This window comes from Muscardinus avellanarius (assembly GCF_963383645.1).
Source record: "Muscardinus avellanarius genome assembly, chromosome: 7".
NCBI classification, from domain to species: Eukaryota; Metazoa; Chordata; class Mammalia; order Rodentia; family Gliridae; genus Muscardinus; species Muscardinus avellanarius.
This window is the reverse complement of record NC_137793.1, coordinates 112,099,730-112,114,130: the sequence shown is the minus strand read 5'-3', so window position 1 is coordinate 112,114,130 and position 14,401 is coordinate 112,099,730. Positions and strand designations below refer to the sequence as shown.

At 42.2% G+C, this 14,401-nt stretch overlaps 1 protein-coding gene across 2 annotated transcripts in view; it reads right to left on the bottom strand.

Moving 5' to 3' along the window:
• Positions 1-348: 348 nt before the first annotated feature.
• The window catches only part of RC3H1 (ring finger and CCCH-type domains 1), a gene marked incomplete at both ends in the record, with an annotated part of 52,674 nt that continues 38,621 nt past the window's right edge, over positions 349-14,401 (bottom strand). Inside the window, 7 exons of one of the 2 annotated variants that reach the window (XM_080698527.1) lie at positions 349-499; positions 1,968-2,083; positions 2,726-2,896; positions 4,546-4,678; positions 4,799-4,889; positions 6,062-6,275; positions 10,440-10,589. In XM_080698527.1, coding sequence (XP_080554653.1) covers positions 349-499; positions 1,968-2,083; positions 2,726-2,896; positions 4,546-4,678; positions 4,799-4,889; positions 6,062-6,275; positions 10,440-10,589 — 1,026 coding nt within the window. The remainder of the gene's footprint in view (positions 500-1,967; positions 2,084-2,725; positions 2,897-4,545; positions 4,679-4,798; positions 4,890-6,061; positions 6,276-10,439; positions 10,590-14,401) is intronic. The other variant, XM_080698528.1, reaches the window with a different exon arrangement.

Here is a 14,401-nt window from a genome sequence, read left to right as displayed (position 1 = left end):
ACAATTAATCGAACAGAGTGTATATATAATATCTTCTTCTTTTTTTAAAGCCCTGGTTCCAAGGCGTCCAAAGTTATTAAAATAAAGTTCATTCACAGAACAAAAACAAATTTAATCTGAATTGCTTGCAGATACTGCTAATTTCTTTTCTTTAAATTAAAAAATGCACTAATGTGAACTATGTGCAGGGTTTGTTTTTAGTAGTGGTGTTTGTGCACATTGCCTCCGGTGCTTTTCCTGGTTTTCTCTGACTACTCTCAGAGAAAACACTTAGAAGTTATCTGTTCTTCTGCCCCCTGCCCCACGAGCTGATTAGGAGCAGAAGATGAAGCTAGGACTCCTCGTATTTCAGGGAGCGGAGGTGGGAGCAACTCCTGATCTCTGGGAGTCCGTGTCGCCCCCTCCCGCTCCTGGGTCTTCCGAGAGGCTCAGAGAGGTGGTCTTGCTGGACAGGAGGCTGATATTCTCTTGTGTCAAGGCTGATCCATTAGGTATATCACTGTTCACATTGAAAAGACAAAATAACATGAAAAGATTCTTATCTTTATAAAGGAAAGAGAACAAGGATAACTTAGAGAAAACCAATGGAGTCGGGCGTGACAGCACATGCCTGTAATCCTAGTACTCGGAAGGCTGAGACAGAAGGATCCCAGGTTTGAGACCAGCCTCAGCAACTCTTAGCAACCTAGTGAGGCCCTGTTTCAAAAGCAAAACAAACAAAAGGGCTGGAGCTGTAACTCGGAGGTAGAGTGCCTCTGGGTTCAATCCCTAGTACCACAAAAAAAGAAAAAAATCAATAGGGCCTATCATTTACCATTATATAAAAACAGGTGAATGGCTTCCAAATTCTAATTTATAATTTCTCATTCATGTTTTAGCAATGGGTCAACAAAGTCAATGGTTTTACTGGAACACAGCCTGCCCGTTTGTTTACATATTGTCTACTGCTGTTTTTACAAGGGGCTCAGTTAAAAGTTGCAACAAGAGGCCTATACCTTAGGGATTTATTACTTGGTCTTTAAGAAAAAGTACCTGATCCGTGATTTAGCAGGTTTAATAGTATTGAAAATTATTATTTTTTGAAGTGCTAAAGATTAAACTCAAGTATTCTACCCTTGGGCTACATTCCCAACCCTAGGAAATTATTTTTCAATTAATGTGTGTGTGTGTGTGTGTGTGTGTGTGTGTGTGTGTGTGTGTGTGTGTCTGGGAATTGAAATCAGGGGCATTCTGCCTCTGAGCTACAACCCTATCCTTTTTATTTTATGTTTTGGGTGGTACTGGGGTTCCTGGAAACCCTTCTACCTCTGGGCTACACTCCCAGACACCCATTTTTAAAAAATATTTTTATTTGGAAACAGGGTCTCTTAAGCCAGCGTGGCTAGCTTTGAACCTGTGCAATCCTACTGTCTCTGCCTCCCAAGCGTGGGATTACAAGTGTGCGCCACCACGCCCGGCTCTTTATTTTATTTTTTATTTGAGACAGGGTCTTGCTAAGTTGCTGCGTGCTGCCTCAAACCTACAATCCCACTGGGGATACAGCTTAGTGGCAGAGCACTTGCCTAGCATATGTGAGGACCTGTGTTCATTCCCCAGTGTGGTAAAAGACACAAAAACACAGCCACCTTTGATCCTCCTGGCTCGGCTCTCCAGTAGCTGGGATTACAGGTGTGTGCCAACATGCTCGGGCATTTCACTTTTATATGTAGTTTAATGAGCCAGTGTGGTGGCGACACTTGTAATCCCAGTACTTGGGAGTCTGAGACAGTAGGATCTGGGTTCATGGCCAGCCTCAACTACTTAGTGGGGCCCTCTGCAACTCAGTGAGACCTTGCTTCAAAATAAAGAATAAAAATATAGGGCTGGGGGGTATAGCTCGGAGGTAGAATGGCCCTCGGTTCCATCCCCAGCACCACAAAACAAAACAAAAAACAAAACAAACAAACAAAAAACATCTCTTTCCTTACCTGAATGTCAGCGTAAGGTCTTCAGCTGGAACCTTGTTCTGTGGTTCTGGTTGTCCATTTTCTGCTTGCTTACTTGTATTCAATTTGTTTTTCATGTCCAGAGAACACTGGTTTTCCTTTGAAACAAAGAAAATTAAAGTCAGTTATCTTCTATTTCATGGTGCTAAATACTAACACAAACTGATGAAGCAGAAATCATTCTAGTTCTATGACGAGAACAAATGGAAGGACACATCCCCCAGCGAGCAGCACAGCCCACCTGCTCAGGACGCGCGCTGGGAAGAGGGGAGGGCGCCGCGCATGGCCACAGAGAGGCTGGCAGGGCAACAGGGAGCAGGCTGCCTCTCTCATAGCCACAAGCATGGAGGACTTCAAGGCTACGAAAGCCAGACTGTTCCTTAATGAACACATCTTTAAGAACATAAAAACCGTCCCAAACAGTAAACCATTCCATCTGCTGCTCCGTCAGTAAGGTGAGCAGAAATTTAAGACAATCCCAATAACGACCTTGTTTCTCCTGAAATGAACAGAGAGGTCTGTGTCAAAACACAGCCTCAGCCAGATGGGCACGAGGGGGAAGGGTACGGCAGGAAGGCAGCGGCGGCCTCGATGATGGGGCCGCGCGAGCGCCACCACAGGAGCGCCTGGGAGGAGCTCCACAGGAGCGCCTGGGAGGAGCTCCGGAAGCTCCCAGGACCGCAGGCCAGAGCAGAGCCACAAAGACGGCACTGCCCCTTCCCTTCCGACACAGCACTCACCATGCTTAGCTCCCGCGTCCTCTTCCCGATTTCCCTCTCCACCTGGTGTAGTTCCAAGCTCAGCTGCTCACTTGAGATCATCGCAGGCCACTTTGGAGGCGGTGGGGGGGGCTGTGGCAGGCCAGCAAGGGTGTTTGCCTCCCTCTGCAACACCAGTCTGTTGCTGACAGCCTGGTGTTTAAAGTCAAGCACATATACAACTCAACATACTCTGTAACCACGCACAGAAGAACCAGGTCCGATTTCAGACCACAGCAACTTATATTTACCACCCAGGTATGTAATAAAAATAATGCAACTGTAAGGCCCAATCTCTTTAAGTACTATTTGAATTAAAAAAAGAAAAAAGAAAAATCAGGGGATTTAACTTTACTGAGTACCAACAGTAATTTTGTCTCAGGCATGGAATGAACACGGTGCTTCACCAACCGGGCTACGCCCCAGCCCCTCCCTCCTCTTTTGCTGCTGGGGACCAAACCCAGGGGCATGCTACCTGAGCCACAACCCCAGCCCTACGCTATTTTTAATTTTGAAATAGGGCTTCACTAAATGAGGGTATCCTGGCCTTGGAAACTTGAGAATTTCTGTCTCAGTCCCCCAAGTACTGGGATTATAGGCATGTGCCATCATGCATGGACCCCAGCCCTTTAATCTTATTTTTTAAAATTTGAGAGGGTCTCACTAAGTTGCCTAACCTGACCTAGAACTTATAATCCTCCTGCCTTAGTCTCTCAAGCTACTGAGATTACAGGCATATGCCACCATTCCTAACCATAAATTACTCTTATTTTCTTATCTGAAAGAGTAATCCCTGCGGCTTGGGAGGTGGAGACAGGAGGATCACGCTGGTTTGAAGCCAGCCCCATTTGCTTAAGAGACCCTGTTTCCAAATAAAAATATAAAAATAGGTCTGGGAGTGTAGCCCGGAGGTAGAAGGGTTTCCAGGAACCCCAGTACCACCCCCCCAAAAAAAATAAAGAGAAGTCACTGGGTATGGGGGCCCATGTCTACGATCCCAATACTTGGGAGGTTCAAGGCCAGCTCAACAACACAGTGAAGACTCTCAATAACTTAGACCTTTTTAAAATAAAAAAATAAAAAGGGATGGGATAGCCGGGAGTGGTGGAACCGTCTTGTAATCCCAGTACTTGAGAAGCTGAGACAGGAGGATCACAGGTTCATGGCTAGCCTTAGCTACTTAATGAGGTCCTCCACAACTTAGAGAGACTTTGTTTCAAAACAAAAAATAAAAATAGGGCTGGGGTTATAGCTTGGAGGTACAATGTCCCTGGGTTCTGTCCTCCAGCACCCCCCCCCCCCCCGACAAAAGGCAAGCCAAGCATGGTGGCGCACACTAGAAAACCCAGCATTTGGGAGGCTGAGACAGGAGGAATATGGTTCACGGACAGCCTCAGCTACTTAGTGAGGCCCTTTGCAACTCATGAGACCCCGTTTAAAAAAAAATAATAATAATAATAAAAAATAGGTCTGGGAGTGTAGCTCAGAGATGAATGCCCATGGGTTCCATCCCCGGTACTGCCAAAAAAAAAAAGTCTACCTTGAACTTAAATGAGTCATCCTGGAATATGAGGATGACTATTTCCAGCTGGGAAATTATAGATAATATGTTCTCTATTCTTGGGTAGGAATAATTCTATTTCCTATTATCTTAGAACCGAACCTAGTTCTAAATTTCTTGAAGAAAAGACATCTGTATTCTTAAGAGAAAGACTATAAAGTCTGTGTTCATAGCATCTCCAAGTTCTCTCAGAGCTCTGAGAACCCCCGAGATGGCCTGCACTGGATCTGGGGACTGGCACCTCTAGTCCGCGGAGCTGGGTCTGCTGGCTGATCTGATGGTTCAGCTGCTGCAGCTCCAGTCGAAGCTGTTCTCTCTCGGCTGATGGAAGGGGTTTCCCATGACTGGCCACTTCTGGCATGGATACTCGTTCCCTTTTGTGAGAGAGCATGAAGAGAATTTTCAAATTTTATTTGTGAAAATATTACTGACCAGAAAAACAAAGAGAAGCAGAAAGCTTTTTCAGAATTACACAAGCAAAAAGAGAGACATACCTCTCACTGAAGTGTCCCTGAGAAGCTGCGTTTTGATGAGGTGAGTATGGAGACCCTCCCCAGCCACTGTGGGCTCCACATGGACTGTAATCTGGAAGAGAGGGAGGCGTCGCACTGTGGTGAGACGCTCAGTGTTGACGCTTCTTCTGAGATGCCCATTATCTAACAGGCACACGCAGACTCTGCACACAGCTGTCAGAAAAACTCACTACCAAAGTGTAAGAGTGCTAATATTTGTATCTTCCCAACGCAACCTTCAGTTTTTATATTTTCTTTTCTTCTGTATGAAAAGTTTTATAATAAAAATGCCTTTCTCTGTGGTGCTGGGATAGACTCAAGAGCAGTTTACCTCTGAGTTATACCTCCAGCCCTTTTTATTATTTTGAAATAAGGTCTTACTAAGTAGCTGAGGCTGGCTGTGAACGGCGATCATCTTGTCTTACCCTCCCAAGTACTGGGATTAAAAGCATGGGCCACCCCACCTGGCTAATAATGAAGCTATTTTCAGAAAAACAAAACAAAACAAAACAAAACATAGGCAATCATAATATATGAACATTTTAGTTTATATTCTTAGAATTCTCTGGTTTTAATTTTTTTTTCTTTCTTTCTTTTGTTTTGTTGTTGTACTGGGGATGGAATCCAGGAACCTTCTACCTCTGGGCTACACTCCCAGACCTATTTATATAAATAAATAATAAATAAATAAATAAACAAATAAATGTGTGCATATGTACACACACACACACACACAAATGATTTGGTTTTTTTGTGTCTGTGTGTGATACTGGGGGCCCAGGGGCTTTCTACCTCTGGGCTATACTCCCAGACCTATTTTATACTTTTATTTGGAAACAGGGTCTCAATAAGTTGCCGATAGCCTCACTAATTAGCTGAGGGTGGCTTCAAACCTATGAGATCCTTCTGTCTCAGCCTCCCAAGCGCAGGGATTACAAGCATGCACCACTATACCTGCCTCCTATTTTATATTTTTATTTGGAAACAGGGTCTCACTAAGGTGCTGAGAGCCTAAGTAGTTGAGGCTGGCTTTGAACCCGTGAGTTCCTCCTGTCTCAGCCTCCAAAGTACTGGGATTACAAACGTGCTCCACCACACCCGGCTTAATTATCTTTCTTACAGGAACAAGTCTATAGAAGTTTGAAAATTACTGCCTTGGAAGACTGCAGAAAGCAGATAGTAAGCAGGGAAGAGGGTGTCCTGGGAATCATGGCTACCAAGACTGGCACACCCCGAGAATCCTACCTGAGATGCCAACAGGTTTTGTGGGTACTCCCTGAGGGGCCACAGCCTGCATTGGACCTGCACCCTGATACATCGTTTTGGAAGTTCGAGAGATGGCACCAAAACGGGACACTGTTGGTCTGTCTCCAAATGGGATGAGGTCGTCATCACTGGTCTCCACCGCTCTTCTCTGTAGATCCAATCGCTGCTCTCGCATGCCTTTACTCTCCACGTTCTGGTGAAAGAGCAAATGAGAAGTCTACCCCACACTCTAATTTTCTCTAGCTCTGTAGGAAGATTAAGTAAGGGCATAGTATTTTTATTGGTAAGACTGAAATTACTAGTTGCCTTTGGTTGTCATATAAAATACTGTTTTTTTAAACCTTTGACCATTTCCTACAGTAAGAAATATCTTTTACATCAGGACCAAGTACACACAGACTTTTTTATGGTACTGGAGACTGAACCCAGGGCCTCACAGATGCTGGGCAAGTGCTTTCCCACTGCACTACATCCTCAGCCCTTTTTATTTTGAGACTGTCTAGCTAAGTTGCCCAGGCCAGCCTCAAATTTGCCATCTTCTTGCTTCAGCCTCCTGAGTAGCTGTGATTACAGCCAAATGTCAGCACAAATATATATTTATTGCGTGCTCAGCACATATATTTATCCCTATACACATGATATATGTCACACACACACAAATACACTTATGTCTATATATACAACGATCCTTAACTAATTCAAGTGTACATTAATTTTTGAGAGGCACTGGGTTGGACTTCTTTCACCTATTTGGAAGATTTTTTTTTTTTTTGTGGTACTGGGGTTCCTGGAAGCCCTTCTACCTCCAGGCTACACTCCCAGACCTATTTTATTTTTGGAAACAGGGTCTCTTAAGCCAACGAGGCTGGCTTCGAACCACCGTGATCCTCCTGTCTCCACCTCCCAGGCGCAGGGATGACAAGCGTGCGCCACCACGCCCGGCTATTTGCAAGATTTTTAATTCCCTAAGACAGAGTTAAATACTTTTCAATTCTTAAAGTGTTTAAGAAAATTAGACTTATTTTGATAATATTTATGTTATTTTAATGTAATTACCTTTTATTTTTTTTTTTGCAGCACTGGGGATGAAGCCAGGGGAATTTCTACCTCTGAGCTACACCCTCAGCATTATTTTTTATTCTTTATTTCGAAACAGGATCTCACTGAGTTTGCAAAGGGCCTCGCTAAGTAGCTGAGTCTGTCCACGAACCATGATCCTCCGGTCTCCGCCTCCCAGTGGTGGACGAGGAGTGTGCGCCACCACGCCCGGCTCTGTAGTGACCCTTTCTGAAAGCAAAGTACAAAGCAAGGCTTCCTAACAATCCCACTTCCTCATCTCACTCCACTGATAGGCTTACTACAACCTAAACATGGTATGCCCTAATCACACCACAAACACACCTGTACCTGGGTGTAGAGACAGAGAGGCTTGCGCTTACTTCGCAGTGATGGACTCGGGACCAGCGCCTCCCCTGTGCTGGGCAAGTGCTCTACTACTGAGCTACGCTAACCCTGAAGGCTTCTCTGCACTTCCTCCTCTACAGCTTCCTTCGATCTTTTGGGAGCGATCATCTACTTGTATCTACGTTACAGATAATCGTTTTGTTCTTTACAGTGCGAGCAGCCTCTATGTCTTTTTATGTTTTACAGTACTAAGGACTGAGCCCAGGGCACTGAGCTACATCCCCAGTCCTGTGTAAATTTTTTTTTTTTTACGCTGAGACAGGGTCTTGCTAAGTTGTCCCGGCTGTCTTCAAACTTACAATCCTTTTGCCTCAGTCTCCCAAGTTGCTGGAATTTCAGGCATGTACCAACATGCCCAGCCCGTCTTCTTTTCTATTATTGAGAACTGGAATTTTCTCACCCATTAGGTATTTATCTATGAAAACCTATATAACAATCTAAGTATGTATGTATGTATGTATGTATGTATTTATTTATTTATTTGCGGTACTAGGGATGGAACCAAGGGGCATTCTACCTCCAGGCTACACTCCCAGACCTATTTTTTTTTTAATATATATTTTATTTGGAAACAGGGTCAAGCCAGCTGAGGCTGGCTTCTAACCTGCACGATCTTCCTGTCTCAGCCTCCCAAGTGCAGGAATTACAAGCGTGCGCCACCATGCCCAGCTTTAAGCATCCATTTTAGAGTTAACAAGGGCAAATGGGTTAATAATATTAAGGCACACCTTTCACCCTCAAAATACTACTTTTGTTGTTGTTGTTGTTGTACTGAGAACTGAATTCAGAGGCATTCTACCTCAAGATATACCTACAGCCCTTGTTCATTTTTTGTTCTGAAGCAAGGTCTTGATAGATTGCTGATGCTGGCCTTGATCCTGCAATCCTCTTGTTTCAGCCTCCCAAGTATAGGTGTGTACCACCACGACCTGCTAAGAAATACTACTTTTTGTGTGTGTGTGTGGTACTGGGGACGGGACTCAGGGGCATTCTACCTTCGAGCTATACTCCTGGCCCTATTTTTTACTCCTTATTTTGAAACAAGGTCTCATTAAGTTGCAGAGACTCTCACTAAGTAGCTGAGGCTGGCTTCGAACCTGGAACCTTCTGTCTCAGCCTCCCAAATATTGGGATTACAAGTCACCAACACACCTGGCTTAGAAATACCACTTCTAAGCCTAACTTTTATGCATGTGCACATGGAGACATACGTAAGAACATTCACTATAGCTTTATAAATAATAGTGAAAAATAAAAAACAGCCTAAATTCTCAATACAAAAGTTATTGTATATGTTATACATTATGAGTTATCACATAATATCTGATAAAATATCAGTTGAAATGAATAAACCTGAGCTATGAGTGTAAATGTAAATAAACCTCAAAAACAACGCAGAGTAAAAATCCAAGTTAAAGAACACTATTCATATAAAGACTATAAACTCATAGGGCAACTTTTTTTTTTTGGTAGTACTACAGACAGGACCCAGGGACATTCTATTTCCAAGTTATACCCCTGACTTTATTTTTTTATTCTTTTTTTTTTTTTTTTGCAGTACTTAGGATGGAACCCAGGGGGATTCTACCTCTGAGCTACACCCTAGCCCTATTTTTTATTCTTTTTTTTTTTTTTGGTGGTACTGGGTTCCTGGAAGCCCTTCTACATCTGGGCTACACTCCCAGACCTATTTTTTAACTTCTTTATGTGGAAACAGGGTCTCTTAAGCCAGCGAGGCTGTCTCCGAACCAGCGCGATCCTCCTGACTCTGCCTCCCAAGCGCGGGGATTACAAGCATGCACCACCACGCCCGGCTTGGTTCTTTATTTTGAAACAGGGTCTCAGTGAGTTGCAAAGGCCCTAAGTAGCTGAGGCTGTCCGCAAACCATGATCCTCCTGTCTCAACCTCCCAAATGCTAGGATTATAATCACGCACCACCAGGCCTGGCTTTATTCTTTATTTTGACAGGGTCTTACCATGTTGCAGAGGGCCTCACTAAGTAGCTGAGGCTGGCTGCCAAGTGACCCTGCAATCCTCTTGTCTCAGCCTCCACCTACTGGGATTATAAATGTGCGCCACCACCCCGGGCTGACAACATTGTTTAAGAAAAGTATTTAGGCTGGGATGGAGTAGCCCCAGCTACTCAGCAGGCTCCGAAGGACTGCTTGAGCCCAGGCCTTAAGGCCAGCCTGGTCAACAGAGTGATACACCATCTCAAAAGATAAAAAAGGTAGGGATAATGTTATCCACAAAAATGACAAATCTTAAGCCCAGGATAGAGATTATTGATGGGGAAGAAAAAAGGGGCAAGTAAGATTAAGGAGGTATATATGAGAGGGCTTAAGATTAACTGCTTCTGGAAGAAGTTTCATTACTGGGTGCTCTGCCACTGAACCACAAGCCCATCCCCTTTACTTTGAGATAGGGTCTTGCTAAGTTGCCAAGGTGGACCTCAAACTGGCAATCCTCCAGCCTTATAGCCTGTCAAGATTCATTTCTTAAAAAACTTTCAACATGTCATAGCTCACATGAAGTCGAGTGGCTACAATTCTGACTCGAATAATACTTTTATTCACTAGGTTTAACTTTGTTATTTTAAACTTCAGAACTGTTTAGCATTTGAATATATTTGGTAAAGAAGTATAAGATCTTGATTAATTACGTAAAATAACTTGAGTTCTAAACAACTGTTGGGAAGTTGCTACTGGCACAGAGGTTAATACTCAAAGATTTTTATTTATACCTCAATGAAACAAAAGAACCATCTAGTCTCAAGATGAATTAACTGTGGAGTACAGCATGGCCTGAATGGCAAAGCTCAACGACTTGCGCTGGGGAAAACGCCGAGTCCGTCCAGACCTGTACCCACCACGGTGCCGCCATCACACATACCATCGCGTCCACGCTCCCTGCGGCCACATCTTTGGGTTTTGCATCTTTGCTTCCAATGTAGGAGCCGATGGTGTCACATGACCAAGGAGAATACTGGCTATAGTCATTTCCTTTGTATTTCCCAGCTACTTTCAATTCTTCATCCAAAAACTATAGATGAAGAAAAACAAAACAAAACAGGAAATGAGTTTATGAGTAACAAGACAGAGAAAGCAGGGGATTTCTTAACACATCAAGCTGAAGCAATATAATGTTATTTGAATTTTAAGTGTCATAAATGATTTTTTTCAAGAGTATGAAAAACGTTAAGTGAAGAATGATGTTTTATAGCTTTCAAACTTCGTTGAAGCCAGGTCAAAAAGAAGTATTTCAGTATCTTTTAAGAATCAAGCTAGGATTTTAGAGGAGGCCTGCCCATCCTTTTCTACATTACATTAGATAAAGTCAATATTTAAGCAAATGTGCAAAAAGTCATAGTTATACTAGACCCTCCTTAGTGTTTTTTTTTCAATAGAATCTCATATAAACAAGAACACTGAAACCATTTTAAATGTTCTATACATTTATGATGATGATAATATAGAAATTTTTTTTAATGCAATCTTTTTTTGTTTTATGGTGCTGTGGATTGAACCCAGGGGCATTCTACCTCCATCCTACACTTCCAACTCTACTTTAATTTTATTTGGAAACAGAGTCTTGCTAAGTTGATACAGCCTCCCTTAGTTGGTGAGGCTGGCTTTGAACTTAGTACTAGAATTACAGACATGCGCCACCATGCCCAACTCTGAAATCTTGTTAATAGTGAAAATTCCTATCTTGAATAAATTCTGGTCTATAGGTTGATTCAATGAGGCAAAAAGGATAAGATATCTCGTTTTTATTTTCAAGATAAGTAATTATTTACTAAGAGAAATATGTTAAAGGGAATTGAATAAGCTATGCATCGTGGCGCATGCTTGTAATCCCAGCATTTGGGAGGCTGAGACAGGAGGATCGCAGTTTGAGGCCAGCCTCAGCTACCTAGGCCCTTTGCAACTCAGTGAGACCCATTTCAAAGTAAAGAATAAAAAATAGGGCTGGGAGTGTAGCTGAGAGGTAGAATGCCCCTGGGTTCAATCCCCAATATCATGAAAAAAGGGAAGAAATTAAATAAATTTATATACTGCCATAGATATTTAGAATTAGTGGTTAAATTAAAAAAAAAGAATTATAAAACACTGACACAACTTCAGGATGTATTATTAAATAATCCTATTAGAAAATGATATGTTAATTCAAGCACAAAAAATTAAAATACATCATGGATTAATAGTGATTAAAAATGAGATTTGGGAGGAGTTATTCTCGCTACATTATGTATTTCTAGAATGTATGAGTTTAATATAATTATGCATAGGCTGCTTTTAATTAGAACTGAAGTTTAAATATATAGAGCTTTATGTCAGATAATGAGTCTATATAAAGTTTCTTAGCAGGCAGGCATTGTAGTTTTTTGTGAGAAATAAAATAGTAATAAATATGAACAGCCATTATTTTCTGAATGCCTGCTATGTACCCTTTTTCTTTTTGGTGATGATGATGAGGACTGAACCCAGGGGCATTCTACTTTCGAGGTACATTCCCTTTAAATTTTGAAATGGGGGCTAAATTGTTGAGGCTGGCCTTAAATCTGTGATCCTCCTGGTTTAGCCCTTCAAGCAGTAGGATTTCAGGTGTGTACCACCACGCCCCGCTTGTGTGCCATCTTTTAAAAATACATGTATCTACACTACATCCTGCAGCAATATGTATAATTAACAAAACAAATGAATGAAAAAAATAAAGATCAACAAAGTAAAAAGCTGACTTAAAAAATAAAATTGATAAATCCCTAGCAAGACTGACCATAAAAAAATTATCAATATCAGAAGTATCATGACAGATCACATAGACATTAAAAAGATACAAGACAACACTTTGTCATGATATTTATTAACAGTGCTTTGTGGAAATACAAAGAAGATAACACCCCAAATTATCACTTATTGCCCTGAGGTATTTTATTTTATTTTTGCGGGTCTGGGGATAGAATCCAGGGGCATTCGACCTCAGAGTTACACCCCCTGCCCTATTTTTTATTCTTTATTTTGAAACAGGGTCTCACTAAGTTGCAGAGGGCCTCACTAAGTAGCTGAGACTGTCCGCGAACTACAATTCTCCGGTCTCAGCCTCCTGTGCTGGGATCACAGGCGTGCCCACCACGCCCGGCTCTTCTTATTCTTTACCATCCTGCTGGTATCATTACTCAAATAAATCTTTGCTACATCTCATATAAAACGAAAATTATAAAACTAGAAACAGAGGGGACATTTTATTAATCTGACACAAATTTTCTTCCAACAAATCTATAACCAATCTCATAATGATGAATTAGTAAAAGTATTCTCTAGAGTTGAAAAATGAGTCAGAAATACCTAGTATTTTTTTCAACTTTGTACTGGAGTATAAAATAAGACTGAGACCAAAAAAAACTGGAAAGGAAAAAAAATTAGTAATTATTCACAAAGGAACCCAAAAGAATCTATCTACACAGAAAAAAAAAATACAAAAAAAAATCAATACACAAAAATTGGCTTAATTTCTCATATTGATAGAAAACAGAAAATACAATTCCAAAGGGGATCCACTCAAAGTAAGTTTTAAAAAACATCAGTTAAGAGCTGGGTGTGGTGGCGCACACTTGTACTCCCAGTACTTGGGAGGCTGAGACAGGAGAATTGCGCAGGTTCGAAGCCAGCCTCAGCTACTGAGGCTCTCAGGAACTTAGCAAGACCCTGTTTCCAAATAAAAATATAAAATAGATCTGGGAGTATACCTGGAGGTAGAAAGCCCCTGGGTTCCATCTCCATTACTCCCCCCCCAAAAAAAATCAGTTAAGCCCAGTGTGGTGGGGGCACGCTTGTAATCCCAGTACTTGTGAGGCTGAGCTAGGAGGATGGCAGGTTCGTGGTCAGCCTCAGTTACTTAGTGAGGCCTCTGCAACTCAGTGAGACCCTGTTTCAAAATCGGGCTAGGGGTATAGCTTGGAAGCAGAATGCTTCTGGGTTCCATCCCTAGTACCCCCCCCCCCCACACACACACACACACACACACACACACACACAATCAGTTATCTAAACAAACAGAAGGGTATAATATCATGTTTCTAGAGACTTGGTATTATAAAGATGTCACTTCTTGATATAAAGTAACACTTTCTGATAAAAATAATGTGACCCAAATATGTAATTTAAAAATTTCTAGTAGCTACATTAAAAAATAAAAAGCAGCAAAATCAGCCCAAGTGGAATTATCTTAGTATGTGTGTGTGGAGGGGAGTGCTGGAGTTTGACCCCAGAGACATTCAACCTCTGAGCTGCAACCTCAGTATTTTTATTTTGAAAGTCTCCTTAGGTTGATGACGGTCCCTACTTGCCGAGGCTGTCCTCCCAATACTGCGGTTACAAGTGCGTCCCACCCTGCTTGGCAAAATTCATCTTAATAATATATATTTTGTGTGTGTGTGTGTGTGTGTGTGTGTGTGTGTGTGTGTGTGTGTGTACTACTGGGGACCAAACCCAGGGCATTCTACCACTTAGCTACACTCTCAGCCTTTTTTATTTTTAAATAGGGTCATGCTAAGTTATGTATGTTGGCCTTATATCTGCAATCCTCCTTTACCAGTCTCCCAAGTACTGGGACTGCAGGCATGCAGCACCACACCTAACTTAATAATACATTTCATTTAGTCAGAGACATCCAAGGGTGTGTGTTTGTATATGTGTATAATATATATTTGCTGTTGTTGGGGACTGAACCCCAGGTCTTGTGAATGCTAGGCAAGCGCTCTCCACTGAGCTATAACCCCAGCCTCTGGACTAGTGTATACCCAGTAGCCACATGCTACCACAGCGGCCAGCAAACTGGGTATCCAGAGACTC